At 34.3% G+C, this 15774-nt stretch overlaps 1 protein-coding gene across 1 annotated transcript in view; it reads left to right on the top strand.

The window, feature by feature from the left end:
- Window positions 1-1564: 1564 nt before the first annotated feature.
- Window positions 1565-15774, top strand: part of LOC150110025 (histamine H1 receptor-like) — a 145748-nt gene continuing 131538 nt past the window's right edge. The window contains exons 1-2 of the mRNA XM_090397446.1: window positions 1565-2065; window positions 14711-14779. Of these exons, the coding sequence (XP_090253572.1) occupies window positions 1565-2065; window positions 14711-14779 (570 nt within the window). The remainder of the gene's footprint in view (window positions 2066-14710; window positions 14780-15774) is intronic.

The following is a 15774-nucleotide window of genomic DNA, read 5'->3' on the forward strand; positions in this document are numbered from 1 at the left end:
GATTTTTAATAAAGGCTGAACAATCCACTTTGAGGTAACAAGGATGTGGAATCTCTGATTTTCCCACTCGTAAAAAAGAGAAATCAAAGGTTTTGGTTTTAGCTAATTTTCAACTTTAATTTTATTCATCCAAATCGTCGACATATTATGAGCCCGTCTTCTAAGTTGTTTTCTACATGTGGCTCTGAAATCTAAATGTAGATGACTTGCTAATACGAGGCTTGAAATGCATAACTATATGTTTCCTTTGATGTACAGCAAGGTGAGCTTACGTGGTACAGTTCGTACAGCCGTATATTTGGTAAAGTCTTCAGTTAGTTCCAAATTCTAGATATCTAAGTATGTATTTATAACTATGGTTGACATCATAATTCTCGGTTCACACTCAAAGTAATTAATAACTATTTATATCTCACATAAGGATGAATTATCTGTTGTGTGAGGGTGGAACTCGGTGATTTTTATTCACTTACTTTCTCGCAACTGCTAGAAAATTTCATCGCCTGGAGTAAAACCACCTTCCTATTTTGGAAGCTTCAAGTGTCTTGAAAACGTTCCATGCTTAGTCTATAGAGTAAGGTTTCCAGAGAAGAGAGGAAAAAAACGAAAAAAGAGAACGAAACAGACATCTATGGATTAAAAATGAAAATTAATTAATGCAATTCATATAAAAAAAATCCAATCAGAAATTTTATAAGTTGAATGCAGGGGAAAAAATTGTTTAAAAAAAAGAAAGGAGTCTCTTCTGAAAATCTCTCTTAACAAATCCATAAAAACTTCGACTGAATTCAAAAAGAAGATAAGAAAAAGTTTGCCTCTCCTCCTTGTCTCTAAACTTCCCGGATATTTTATAGTTCTCAAATACTATAAGAGATTTTTGACGCAAGACAGGATCGAACACTGTATTTTGTTAGATCGGAAACGGTTGTCATCTCGACTGAGAAAGTAGAGATCGCCAACGCAATTCTGCACTCACCCGCGCTGTGGTGCTGCGGTTGTCCCAGCAGCACCCTTCGGGCTGTGTGAAAGACGGCGACGAACGCGCACGGACGTTTGAGCAATCAGTTAGTCGATAACCAGCGTGTGGAGTATAGGAAGTTACTGCTCCTGTTTGCGAGTTGACATAACGCTAAAAACTATCAGACCGGCCGAGCAGCTGGGAATCGTCAAGATTGTCAGTATTGAAAAAATAAAAATAATAATAACAAAAGAGGGAAAAGAAAAAACGTTCAGTGTTTTTGGATTTATTCAGCTCTCCTTTCACGGAAGTTTTCATTCGTTACCAGGAAATGTGATCTCTTTTAAGATGTTTATGTTTCTTCCTGCTTTAGTTTTGTCCGTTACTGTGAAAACTGAAAAAATAAGAAAAGGATGTTGGAGATTACGAGATTGAAATCATCCCTGAGGATATGGCTTTCCTGTAAAGCTCTGCTATTTCACAGAGTAGTCGCCATACTTTTCACTACATTTTGTAGAGATGCAAACATACGTTTTGCTCTTCTCATATGTTCCTAGATGTTTCAGGTGAAGCAAATTGATGGCTTAGCTTACAGCTGACGTGTCAATGGAAGAGAACGGGGAAGTTGATACTGTCCGTTCTAACGCCAGCAATGTGTCTCGTGTCGTGCCGTATCTGCAGGTGTACTGGGTGGAGGTTCTCAAGAAATTTCACCAGCAAGGGACACTTACTGACGGGCCGGATTCTGCCACCGAAATCGTCAACGGATCCTACCAGTGGGTGAATAGTTCTGCTTTTGCCGAAATCGAGACCGAGCCGACCCTCTATGAGACGAGCATTTCGTGGGATGTGAATGTTAACAACTCCTTAACTTTGATCACCCCCGTGTTATCGACATTAGCGTCGGCTGACTTCGGACAAGATGCTGACAGAGTTTCCGGAGGAGCTTTACTTCCTCCGTCCGCGCGAAGCAACAGCTCGGGATATTTAAACAATTTAGCCGTCGCCATACCGATGGGGTTAAGTCTCTATGCTTTGAGCCTTTTGACCTTTGTGGGAAACGCCATGGTTCTGCACGCAATACGGACCGAAAGACGGCTTCAGACGGTAAAGTATTTAGTTCTTAATTCAAAGTTATTTAATAAAAGTTTTCCTACTCTCTCTCTCTCTCTCTCTCTTTCTTTCTTTCTTTCTACTTCATATTGTTTCCTTCCTTTTTTATTACTTATCTGTAAAGCATTTTATTATTTTTTCTTCTTTGTTCTGTTGCTGCTTTCTGATTACTACTGTTGTCTACTTATTTTCTTTCTCTCTTCCATTTTTAATTCTTTTTTCTTCATTCTGCCTTCTCTTCTTTTTTCTTCTTCTCCTTCTTACCCTCTCTCTTTCTCTTCCGTTATTATCCTTTCTTTAATATTTCTCTTTCTTTCTCTTTCACATTTCCCTTTAAGTTGTATTAGTCTCTCTCCTTTCTTTTCCTTAGCTGTTCTCATCATCTGTTATTTTTCTCTTTTTCTTTCTTACTTTCTCTATATTAGTCTGCCTCTCTCTCTCTCTCTCTCTCTCTCTCTCTGTGAATTCTCTCTGCTCCTCATTTATTGTATTTTTGTGTGTTTCTCTATCTTGGATTCTTTTTGCTCTTTCTCTGACTTAGTTTTAATTTTCATTCTCCTAGGCTTAGTATTTCTTCTTCATAAAATTTTGTCATGAAATGCTAATAACCACATATCCGATACTGCAATACCTTCTGAGTTTGTCTTTTCCAGTGAAATTTATTATTTTTCTTTTAATGTGTCATTGGAGAAAAAACTTACTATGTCGCAAAATCACAAAGAGTCATCAGCATCTATTGCATATGTTTCTTCTTAGTGCATTCACTGAATACAAAACGAAAAATGGATAAACAAAAAGGTTTATCCATCTGTTCAAATTCAGTAATATAAATAAGAAGTGGTATTCCCCATCTTATTATTTATATACATTTTGCAAGATTACCTTATTCTGTATAAAGGACTCTAAACATTAGAAACTACAGAATAATCATTTCTCTGTGTGACAGGTATTGTTATATACTTACCAGATAAGATTTACTATTTCCATTTTGGAGTTGATTTCTCTGATGTATTATTAGCAGTATTTAGGTACTCAAGGTGGAAAATAAAGTAGACGCCTTTCCCTAACAATTTCCTGATTCTCTGAAAAACTTCGCAGACTTTTACTGACGATTATGTTTTAAGAAAAATTACATTGTATAAATGTAATTTCTTCTTTTCGAAATACGTTCAAGTAAACCATATGAAAAAAAAAACATATGAAACCATATTAAACTTTAAAAAATAGAATTTATGTACGTGTCCTAGGAATAACATCCCTGGCGGCAATTTTTAGTATTAAAAATCATAAGAGTGTGCAACATCTACTGACTATGCCATCTGTCTATGAGTTATGGACAGAGTACCCGTAATAAAGTTACTGGCTCGGAATATTAGCTACACATTCCCTGAGGATATTTCTCTTTCCAGATTTGTCGAACTGCCGAAAAATTCTCTTCTTCATTCGAGGCTGAAGATTGCTTATTACAGTTTTTGCAGTTGCACGTGGGGATTACAGAACGAGCTGTACTGAAAACAAAGAAGTTAACTTGTAGTTGTTTAGTACTAGACTAAAACTCCTTTGTTAACGAATAAGTAGGGTGCTTCAAAGTATTGATTTGTTCGATTTGCAAATTATATTCCTTTTTGAGGTTAATATACAAATAAATAAACGAATAAGCAGCTAAAAATCTAATTTTAAGAATAGAGAAAGCCTAGAAACAATATAAAACATATTACGAATGTGAAAGACCTAAAATGCATTACAAGATGTGGTACAAGAGCAGTGGAATCTATGGCATTTAAATCAAGCTTGTTTTGTGAGGAAGAAATCTTATTTTCCATGCTAAAAAGATTGTTATTTAACTTCGTTTACTATTTAATTAGTATAATTATCTTCCTCTATATTGTTATATGATAATTACAGAAGTTTTTATAATTAATCTGCATGTCTATGTATGTTGGCGAATTGTGATAATAAACTATTCACAGTAACCAAAGTTACTGAATCTTGAACCTTTTTTCTGCTTATGATATGTAAATCAATGCGAGCTTGGTATGGTATATTTATCATCAGAGCGAATTTATATCAAAACACCGTAGAGGGAGAATTTTTGTAATTAGAATTTCGCAATGAATTAACATAGAAAATATGAAATAATATAACTGAATAGTTTAAAGTATATTAATGTTTTATAAACTGGCAATGTTTTATTAATAATTTACAAGACACTTGCGCATGCGTTCTGTTTGTAGAATAAATTGTTCAGTTTGAAGAAAGTACTTATTTTTGAAGCCTTCAACGGTACAACTTGGTCTGCTTGCCGAATTTTTCATAAATATTTCGACAGATTTTGAGTGACTATTAATCACTTTAGTAACTTAATTTCTTACAAAATGTGAAAGGTATACGTGTACCGATGTTTCTTCAATATATCCCCAGCTTTTAGATGCTACGGTATTTTGATAGTTAGTGAAATAATATTACACTCTCCGTAAATCGACCTTTGCGTACATGCACATAGCAGAATACTTAAACGTGCACAAGAATTCATCATCTAAATTACTCACCGTAAATGAACAACCCAATAAAGGCTTTTGAATTTTACAATTAATCCAAGTTTTAACTTTAATGTTATTGACCTAAAGGGTGAAGCAGATGATTTTCATATTCCCCGCTATCTGATGAGGAAAACTGTGAGTGGGAAAAGATTTATGAGCCTGTTGCTAGCCCTGAGTGGGCCTGAGGATTGTTCATTGGAGTTGCAGTTTAAGTTAGCTTTTGGTCTTTTATGCTTAAAGTAATCTGTTGCGTCGTAATTTGACACTAGTTCAATTAGTGTATTAGGGTGCACAGATGCTTTTGAGAAGAACTTAGCTGCTGTAGTCTGTATGAAGGTATAGATATAGGGGACATTTGCGACCAGGTGAAGTTTCACAGTACGTACAAACCATGGTGCGTTGAGATCATTCTGAGACATTTATTTTGCACACGTTGTAGTTTGAGTATATTGGTATCGACAGTATGGCTCCAGGGCGGAGAAACGTGGGTGAGTATAGGACGAATCATCAATTTATATAAAAGTAGGTTGATTCTGGTGCTCAATTTGCTGTTCCTATTGATTAAAGGATAGAGCTGGGCAATGATTTTGGATGTCTTTAGAGCGATAGTCTTTTTGTGTTAAATAGGAGGAAGCATTAGTTTTTGGCGAATAGCACTGCTACGCACTTTTGAGAATTTACTTGGAGTCGCCATTTGGCGAAATATTGTTCGATTAGCAGTAGCTGTTCCTGCAGTTTCTTGATTTCTAGATGCGGTTTTGAAGATCTCGCCAGTATCGTAGTATCATCTATATATATATAAATATATATGGAAAATAGAGTCGGTGCCAGTAGAGATCTTTGTGGGACTCCAGCCAGGATGCAGTTTTGTATTGAGAGTGCGCCATTTAACTTAACTCGCATGCGCCTATTGTAGAGTATGACCTGATCAGTTGAACATTCCCAATGGTGTACCAAAAGATATCATTTTGTGTAGTAAGCCATAATGCCAAACCATCAAATGCACTGGCTATGTCCACGAAAACAGCCCCAGTGCATTGACGCCAATTAAATCCTGTGGCAACATATCCCACCAATCTATATATCTGTTGTGTTGTACTGTGAGATTGATGGAACCCAAACTGCTCCTCAGGAATAATGTTTAGCCTGTGCACTAATTCTTGGAGTCTAGCGAGAATAACTTTCTCGGTGATTTTTCCCAGGTTTGAGATGAGGCTAATTGGTCTGTAACTGTGAGGTAATCGCGGGTCTTTTCAAAGTTTATGGATTGGGATTATATCTGCTAACTTCCAGTGGGAAATAAACATTTGTAGCTTAAGATGGAGTTTATTATGTTAGTCATAATAAACTCTTGGTGGATCTTGTATATGTGATTGAAGTTGCGGTGATCGTAAGAGGGATTACATTGGCTCTCTAGATTTCTTTCTATTGCCTCGGCTTTATTGCATCGGTATGGATGAGGCCGGCATCGGTTTGGAGAGGCGGAGGAGGTTTGTTTTTGTTATTGATGTTTCTGATTAGATTCCATATGGAATGGTTATCAGGAGAGATAGAAGTCAATTTTTCCTACCAAATTTGACTTTTATTCACTGTGAGAGCATCTCTTAGTGCGGAATTAAATCTATTCAAGATTCGTTTATCTTGAGGTGCTCGGGTGTTGTGATATCTCTTTCTTTCCCTGTTCTTCTCTCTCTCTCTCTCTCTCTGATCAAGTTTATGATGTCTTATGGCAAGTGATTTGACCTGAGGGCAGTTGTGGAAGTAGTAACTGCTGCAACGGCTGGGTTAATTTGTTTAGTTAGATCCTTTACAGCTATTTCAATATTTCATCTGTTGATTTTATTATCGGCTCAGGACCAATATATTTTGGAAGTACTTTGGATAGCTTGTCCCAGGGCATGAATGAATGCGGGGGAGGAAAAAAATTGTCTTGGTTTCCCAGCTTTAATAGAATGAGATTGTGATCGGAAGATAAATCATTGAGTGTCATTATACTGTACTGTAGTCTTACATTTTTTAGGATAGCTATGTCCAAAACATCAGCGCAACCGCATGGGTTCTGAAGGGTAGGCTCGGTGGGGCCTGTCACAACCACATTGTTGGATCATGAGTAGTTTGTTAGTATTTGTTCGCCATTTTTATTGAGAGAAACGCTGTTCCAGTCAGGATGCTTAGAGTTAATGTCGTCGCCAATGATGACAGGCTCCGTGTTAATGTCGAGTACGGCGTTCAGATCTGAGAAACAGTAATGTTTTTTGGGGAGGATTGTAAACTGCGAAGATTTTTATATTACCTGCCGAACACGTAGGAATTTCAATGCCTGTAATCTCAAGATTAATGGTGGATGGAATATTTGTAGAGTGATGTTTGATGTGATTCTTTATGAAAATAGCAGTGCCGCCGCCTCTGCAGGACAATCTATCTGTTCTGTACCCCTAATTTTGGGGTTATCCGAAGGTCGCAGATGGATCTCGTTCAGCAAGAGTACATCCGGCTGGTGCCTTTGGGTGAACTCTTGGAGCTCCTAGATCTTTCCGCTTAGGCCATTCGCATTCCATGCGATGATCTGTAGAGAATCTGGATTTCTTTTGTTTTTATTCATGAGTGGACGCTCAGATAATGGCTTGCGTATCCTTTAGAAATCTAGTAGTAGAACATGGTGAGGGGTTGGATCTTCTAAAATCTAATAGCATATTTGCCAGAGAAGAGGTAATGATAGCTGTCAGACTTGTATGTGGTGATGACTGATCCAAGGATGTCTGTTTCGGACGAGTTACTTCGGCATATATCATTGTCTGTGGTTGCTGAGTTGTTCTTTTGAGAACCTCTGGCTTCGTCAGATGGGCTTCTAAACTTTTATGATGATCTTTGAGAGGCTGTGAGTCAGTAATCGCTGATGCAGATCTGCTGAGGAGGAAGAGTATGTTTCTACCTCTGATTTTCTATTTCTATGATTGTCAAAAAGTATTTGACAAAGTTAAAAGAAACATATTATTTAACACATTAAAAGAAAGGCAAATACCAAATAATATCCTAAAAGCTATCACAAGTATATATGAAAATAATCAAATACAAATAAGATTAAATCACGAGCTATCATATACAAGAGAGATAAACCAAGGGGTCCAACAGGGATGTCCCCTCTCAGCAACTCTTTTTAACGTCTGCTTAAATGAAATAATAATAAAATGGAGTAAAAATTTACACCAAGGAATTAAACTTTCACCTACAGTTAACTTAAACACTCTCCTCTTTTCAGACGACCAAATAATAATTACAAATTCTGAAGATAACTTACAGAAAGCTATTTTAAATCTAAATGAGATATCCAAAGATTATGGTATGATAATATCAACAGAAAAATCAAAAACTATGGCCTTTAAAAGACAAGATCCAGCAAGAACTAAAATAGTAATAGATAACAAGATATTAGAACAGGTGAATTCATTTAATTACCTAGGATGTATGATCACATATGAAAATGAAAAAGATATAAACGTAAACATTGCAAAATATTTAAAAATAACAGGTGTAATTAACTCTATATTTAAACCAAACCTTGTTCAAAAACAAACCAGGCTAAAAGTATACAATACATTAGCCTTACCGGTCTTAATGTATGGAAGCGAAATCTGGACAATAAAACAAAAAGACAAAGAAATATTAACAACAGCAGAAATGAAGTTTATGAGAAAAACTGCAAAGTATACCCTATTTGATCACAAAAGAAACGAAGATATTATGAAAGAATTAAACCAAGAACCAGTAATAGAAAAAATTAAAAAATATAAACATAAATGGATGGAACACGTTCAAAGAATGAAAACAGAAAGATTACCAAAACAAGCCTTAAAGTACAAGCCATTAGGAAAAAGAAAACCAGGACGTCCTCTTAAACGATTCAACGATGACTTGTAAGGCCGGAACAGGCCAAGCTAGGCTTAAATCCTTGATATGTATGATGATGATGATGATAATAATGATTGTGAGTGCATCGTCTGTAGTTGGCACATTTAACAGGAGTAAGTTTAGTGCACATACTTGTTAGGTGGCTGTCCCCAACAAGTATATGCACTTATTCGGTATAGTGTAAATGTAGCAAAATTATTTGAAAAATTTTAAGGTGTATTTGTAGTTTTCTAGAATTTTAGAAAATATTCTTAATTATATTTAGAAAAAAAAGAACAAATTTAATTAGTATTATATTTCCAAAATAAAAGAATAAGATGTTTTCTAGAAAAAGATTAAAAAAATGAACGTGCCTCGTGTCTTTCTCTCTCTTTCTCTTTCTAAGATTCCTGAGTTCTCAGGAAACAGCTAGAAAAGTGATAAAGAACCAGGATCAGAGAAAGATCAATAAAATATTTCTGATTGCAATATCGTTGTCAAATTAGCAACTGATATATAAAATTGATTGGTTAACAGTGCAACGAGGGCAAATCGAGTCAAAGGTGGTGAAATCTCCAAGAACTTCTTTCCAAAAATCAAATTAATATCTTAGGGAGACCTATGTGATAGTGTTCTGATTTTAGTAAAGTAGATTTAAAAAAGACGAATTCTTTTTTTTTTCTCCTAATTTCAAAAGTTCTACAAGTTATATTCAGTCTTACTGGTAACAAATGGTGCATTAACAGAACGTGGAGATCCCCCCCCCTCTATTTCCACAATACTTCATAGCGAAGAGTTGAAGCTAATTTTAAATACAATTTATTCATAATTCGATGAGAAGATACGGCTGTTAATTTGTACAAGTGAAATTTCTAGAGACTGATTTTTAAAACTCTTACGGGTGCCTAGCTATTAATTGCATGTCATTAATAACAGGATGTTTTAAACTTGTCGATGTTTTCGAAACTGAAGTATTTTGATGTGTCGTTGTCGTGATATTTCAATTTCTAAATACTGTTTTTTGTTATCTTGTTTGCTAATTTTCTGTTTCTTTATTGCGATTAATTTCTAAAATTTATCACATAATTGTAGTAGTAGTCCAAGTGTCTTTGTAAGTCCCACCTTCGCATGAAAAGTCTACCATTTGGTTTGATCTCATATATCGTCTGTGATCACTTTAGATAATAATTGAAAGTAACCACAGCTGTTTTTTTTTATTTTATTTTTAATTTTTCTTAAAAGAATCGTCATCAGACACATCGTACGATGGAGAAGGTTTTTTTTTTTTTCTGACTAAATGATAAGAATTTTGCACTTAGAAATTTCTTCACAAATGTCTTTAGGTGGGTCTCAGACCATGATCCTGTCCATTAAACTCGAATCCACTCGAAAAAGTGGTTGTCAGAGAAGATAATAATTATCTCACAAACGCTATTAAAAAAAAATACAAAAAACAAAAATGTGTGTGTGTGTGTGTGTGTGTGTGTGTGTGTGTGTGTGTGTGTGTGTGTGTGTGTGTGTGTGTGTGTGTGTGTGTGTGTGTGTGTGTGTGTGTGTGTGTGTGTGTGTGTGTGTGTGTGTGTGTGTGTGTGTGTGTGTGTGTGTGTGTGTGTGTTCTTATAAAAATAAATGTATTTTTCTTGTCTCTAACGTTGTTTTGTTTGTGATTCGCTATTTAACTGTCATAACAGGAAAATATCATTGTCAATTAGTGATTATAAGCGAAAACATGATCTTGAAGAACAAAGATGTCATTCAAGTGTGAATAGACAAAAGCATCCTGAATATAAAGGGCACATTTTTAAAAGAGATAAATTCGCTTACGTATTTCCTTTTATAAGAATAAACAATAGAATCTAAGAAAAGATCATACGTAAAAAGAAATGACACCATTCGCCATTCATATTGTCAAAATTCACAATAAAAATGGATCGATTGGGATCAGATGGATGGAGAGAAAGAAACAAAAAAACTTCCCACCGTTACTAATAGAGTGAAAAATTTATAGGAAATGCGTTAGTTTCTGCTTCTTAAGAACGATAAACGAAATATTGAAGAGCAATCAAAGTAGATTAATTCACTTCAGTGACTGATTTAAATTTCTTACATAAATAGCCAAAGTTCGTAATGCACACTTATGCGAGATCATACGGTGTTAAATGCGTATATGTTTATGTGGTTAAAAAAAAATTTACCCTATATATATATAATGATAAGCATTTTTATGTCACGATTTTTGAAACCTTTTGAAACTCAGGGGCAACCCTCAATGTCGCGTGTTCAAAATTCGAGTCATCAGAATTCAAGGAGAACCGGCTTACCAGTCCGGAACACGGGGGGGAGGGGCTGTAGCCTCCCTAGTATATATATATATTTTGCTCGATGGGCGAAGCAAGAATGCTTTTCATATTCCCCGTTATCTGTAGAGGACAGTGTAAGGATAGGGTGTTATTGCGCTATGCGCTCTGATCATGGCAAGAGGGTAACAGCAATAGCCGAGCCTCAGTTAGAACTTCATTGGCTAAAACATTGCCATTCATTACCCTCCCTGGGTACCCATTTTAGTCGCCTCGTACGACATGCATGAGCTGCAGTGGAGCTATTCTTATCCCGACCACCACACGGGGAGGTTCATTGAATGATATTTTCCATAAACTTATAAAATTTTATAAAATTTTCAACTTATATTTTTATTGATATACATTATATTTTTTTATTAAATTTTCAATAGAATTATATAGAAATATATGAAACATTTTACAAACTAAATGACACAATAATTTGTATCCGCAGTGGCTTGTGAAGATAAGGGAAAAATTCTTATAACTTTGAAGAAAGGTATATTTGCTTTTTAGAAGAATGACTAGCGTATCGGTAAACATTTAAACCATAGTGTCTACAGCTTTTGATCGTTTCATCCTAATATTGCAACATAACGCTGAGGATATCCTTTAACCTTGTTTCGTCACAATATCTTCAGCTTAAAGCAATGTACGGAAAACTTTCAACATGCCCGTGGTTACTTTGCGACATACAGTTGCATCATCTTTCAGCAGAGCAAAAATGTGTACAGACTTTACTAGAACATAAAAAAGCTATTCCCTTGGGTTATTTAAATATAACGTGATATAAATATATATAATTTTGTTGGAACTTATGTCTAAGTTACTTTAAAACTAAGTAATTAACATTTACACTGTAATAGTAGGATCTAATGAATTTCAGCTCATACTAAGGTCTAAGTTCGTCACTAAGAAAATCAATACACTTATTAACGCTAATATTTACTTCAGTTAGAAGTTCTGTCAGTTCATTATAATATTTGCATAAACTAATTTAACTGACAAGAATGTTGCATTAATGTAGACAGCTAACAGCCTGAAATTCTTTAAACAGCGTAAAATCATTCACCTGCATGGGACATATTGGAAGAATTTAACCACCTGTTATCAACATTTATACAATGATAATATTTCCTTTAATTTTTTTTATAAATTAATATTCTTTTTAAGATTTAAAATAGTTTAGAAAAAACTATATTTTATTTACATTCATTTTTTATATTTTTATTTAAAGTTTAATGTACTTTTTAAGAGAATTCGACGATAAAACGAGATATTCAACCAATACCTCGAATACCTCGTTTTAATTAAGCAATTTTATTTGAATGTTTTTGTAAATTAAATTTTCATAACATGCAGTTAAAATATAATTAAATATAATTACATTTAATGAATGTATAATATAATTAACATTTTATTAAGCACATTTTATTATGTTATTTTATTGTTCTTGAAATCGAAATTTTATTTTAAAACATAAAACTAAATATAACCTGTTATTGGCTTAACTATGGAAAACTCAATTAATTCGCTTTTTTAGAATTATGCTCTAGAATTTAGAATTTCTTCTGTGTTATATAAACATTATATATGCTTTAATACTTTGAATCTGTATGTGACTGATTTTTCTTCATTTCATTCAATTCAGTTTCGTCCTTCGATGCAAAGAATGAATTCTGCCTTTGTAATGCAATCTTATTTGAGGTATCACGAAATAGCAAAGAAAAACTAGCAGACATTGATGGGTTGACTCAGTATATGAACTAATTCATATGCAGGAGAGGAGTGTACGGCAGTGTCATTGTCATGACCGGATGTCACTCAATGTCGAAAAATCTAGAAAGCTTACATTACTGACTCTGAAATGCAAAGTGTAAAACACTTATCTCTACTTTGCACATTTGTATTACGTGACCTCCAAACGACTCTGCAACAACAAATATATTTCAAGTTAAAATGGCACGGCACGTGAATAAACCTACTACGCATGCGTGTTAAAAGAAAGGCAAAATTGACATGAAATTAAATGTACTTTGAATAAAGAGGCAAAGAAAATAGAAATATTGCTATTATTGATTTTAATATATAAAGAGATATATAAAAAGTTCATTTTTTATAATTACATAATTTTTATAATTTTATAATATAAAAACATGAAATGAAAATTTCTCTCAGTTTTTTTTTTTTTCTGACTTACGCTAAAATTTCTGAACCTGAAATTCATTTAAGTAGAGCAGCAATCTGAACTACTGTAAGAAGCTAGCATCATAAAATGTATTCAAATCTCAGGAAATAACAACTGTAAGAGATTACGCTGAAATTAAATGAATTACCATGCGGTTCTAATGAGACCACTGGGTTCAGCAAAATGAGGTTGATCACCCGATGATCGATCATTCACTTGTAGAATGATTTTAGTGGGCATAGATTGTCCATAAGCGAAAGATAAATTCCATCTCTCCGCGTGTGACCGGCTCACTAGAGGCTTACAGTGGTTTAAAACGTTTATGTTTGGTCTATAAAACAAGCAAAGTTTCCTATGTAAAATATAATTCGAATTTTTAAAAATAGGAAATATCTACTAAGTCTACAACAATACGAATATACTATATTACGGGGGAAAAAAGCTCTCTTGGGTGAAAGCAATATGAAATAAATCCCTATAATTATTAGAATTTCGTGTATCTAATGTATTTATTTCAAATTACTATACGACGGTGGTCTGGAAAGTTCTCAGCCTCGACCATAAATGACAACACTATCGGCAAGATATTTTTTCTACGTTGGCACATGTGTCATAAGTATCCATGTGAAATTGCAAGTTATTCTATCAAGTAGTTTGTTTTATAGCTGTCTGAATCAAAAGTGTTGTCTGTATCCCTTGAAATGGATAAAATTGAGTTTCGTGCGATTTAAGAAGGTTTAAACCCAAATGAAATTCATTCGAAGTTCGTAAAAGAAGTTCGAGTTTAAACGTGGCCGTACCAGCCTTCAAGATGATCCGCGTGAAGGACGTCAAAAATAGTATAACAACACCAGCATTGATCAAATGCACGATATGGTATTGGATGACTCGCAAGTCAAAGTGCGTGAAATTGCTGAGACTATAGGCATTTCAAAAGAACGTGTAGGATATATTTTTCATGAAGAACTGTAAATGAAAAAGCCTTGCGCAAGATGGGTGCCGCGCTTGCTCACAGCAGTTCAAAAACGCACTCGCATTAAAATCTCCGAACAGTGTTTGCAGCGTTTTAACAAGGATAAAACCGATTTTGTGCGTCGATTTATTATTATGGATGAGACTCGGATTCACTATTACACACCAGAATTCAAACCGCAGTCAAAACAGTGGACAGAAGCCGGTTGTTCAGCCCAAAGAAGACACATATATCGGTTCCATCAGCATGAAAGGTCATGGCATCGGTGTTTTGGGATGCTAAAGGCATTTTGTTTATTAATTATCTTGAAAAGGGTAAAACAATAACCGGGGAATATTATTCCCCTCTTTTAAGCAGACTAGACCAAAAAATTCGTGTTTCATCAGGACAATGCATCTGCTCACAAAGGTGTTTTGGCAATTTGAAAATTAACGGAATTGTTGGATCATCCACCCTACTCCTCAGATTTGGCTCCCTCTGACTTCTATCTCTTCCCAAAAATAAAACTCTTCCTCGCCGGTCACCGTTTTTCTTCGAATCAAGAGGTGATTGTGGCAGCACAAGGATATTTTGCAGATCTTACTGAGAACCACTACAGGGACCGAATAATGGCGCTGGAGCATCGCTGGAATAAATGTAACAGTCTTGAGGGAGATGATGTTGAAAAATAAAAATAATTTTGAAATTATAAATTCATTTTTTCATTTTTAGGCCGATAACTTTCCGATCAGATCACCCTCATATTTAATAGAAAATCGTGGAATAGATCCAACAAAAGAAGTATATATTTTTAATTATTTTTATTATAAATATCTTTATATGACTAAATTTTAAAAATAATTCTTACAATTTTAATACACGTTTTAAATTTATTAAGAAAAATTCTTATAAATATGTTTGAGTTATTTTAATTTTTTTATTATTATTTGAAATCCATAATTTGTTTTAATTTTTAAGCCATTGAAATATTTGTGTTAGTGGAATCGTTTACTACAATACAAAGAAGGAAATTGCTGATAGGGTTTTTCCCATCAATTCTGGTTTCGATAGGATCATTTTAGTTCCTTTATGAATATCTCCATATGCAATAGTAGTGATCGTATTTAAATACGATCAATGTAATTATTTATGAGATACGAAGAGGAATGAACCGTATATAATGCAACAGTTTCATGCACACACTTATGGAAATTATCAATTAATAAATAGTGTTTGTACTTAGCAAACCTTTCCTACAGATCCACTCATGGCATTACATGGGTGAGGTATCAAGTAATCAAATACCGGACATAATTTCAACAAATATCCTTCATTTGCCTGTTCTATGCAATTTAGTGAATGTACTGTGATCCCAGTAACTAATAATCAAATAAAATGCATAAAATATCATTTATATTGTTGGTTTAGTCTTTCATCCAACTTTATACTGTATTTGCTAGTTGTTGGTTGACCCCACATTCAAACATAAAGAAATTTTTTATTATACTGCGCCACTCTATGTTTGAAATCACACAATTATTGTGGAGTCAAGCATCAAATAGCACAACAGAACGTGAACTTACTACAGGCCGAAATGTTTTACTTGTACATAGAGTTTCCCGCAAGGTTCGTATTTTAATGAGCGGTGCAATGAAACTGAAATTAGGCAAGCACAAGAATCAAGTTAAACAAGATATTTAATTCTCTACCAAAATTATTTTTACATAAGAAACAAGAACTCTATTAAGATCAATACAATTAGAAAATAATTTATGCATTCTATAAAGTATTTAGAT

The sequence above is a fragment of the Typopeltis vanoorti genome, chromosome 1 (assembly GCF_054136105.1).
Source record: "Typopeltis vanoorti isolate ZY-2024b chromosome 1, IOZ_Tvanoo_1.0, whole genome shotgun sequence".
Taxonomy (NCBI): Eukaryota; Metazoa; Arthropoda; class Arachnida; order Uropygi; family Thelyphonidae; genus Typopeltis; species Typopeltis vanoorti.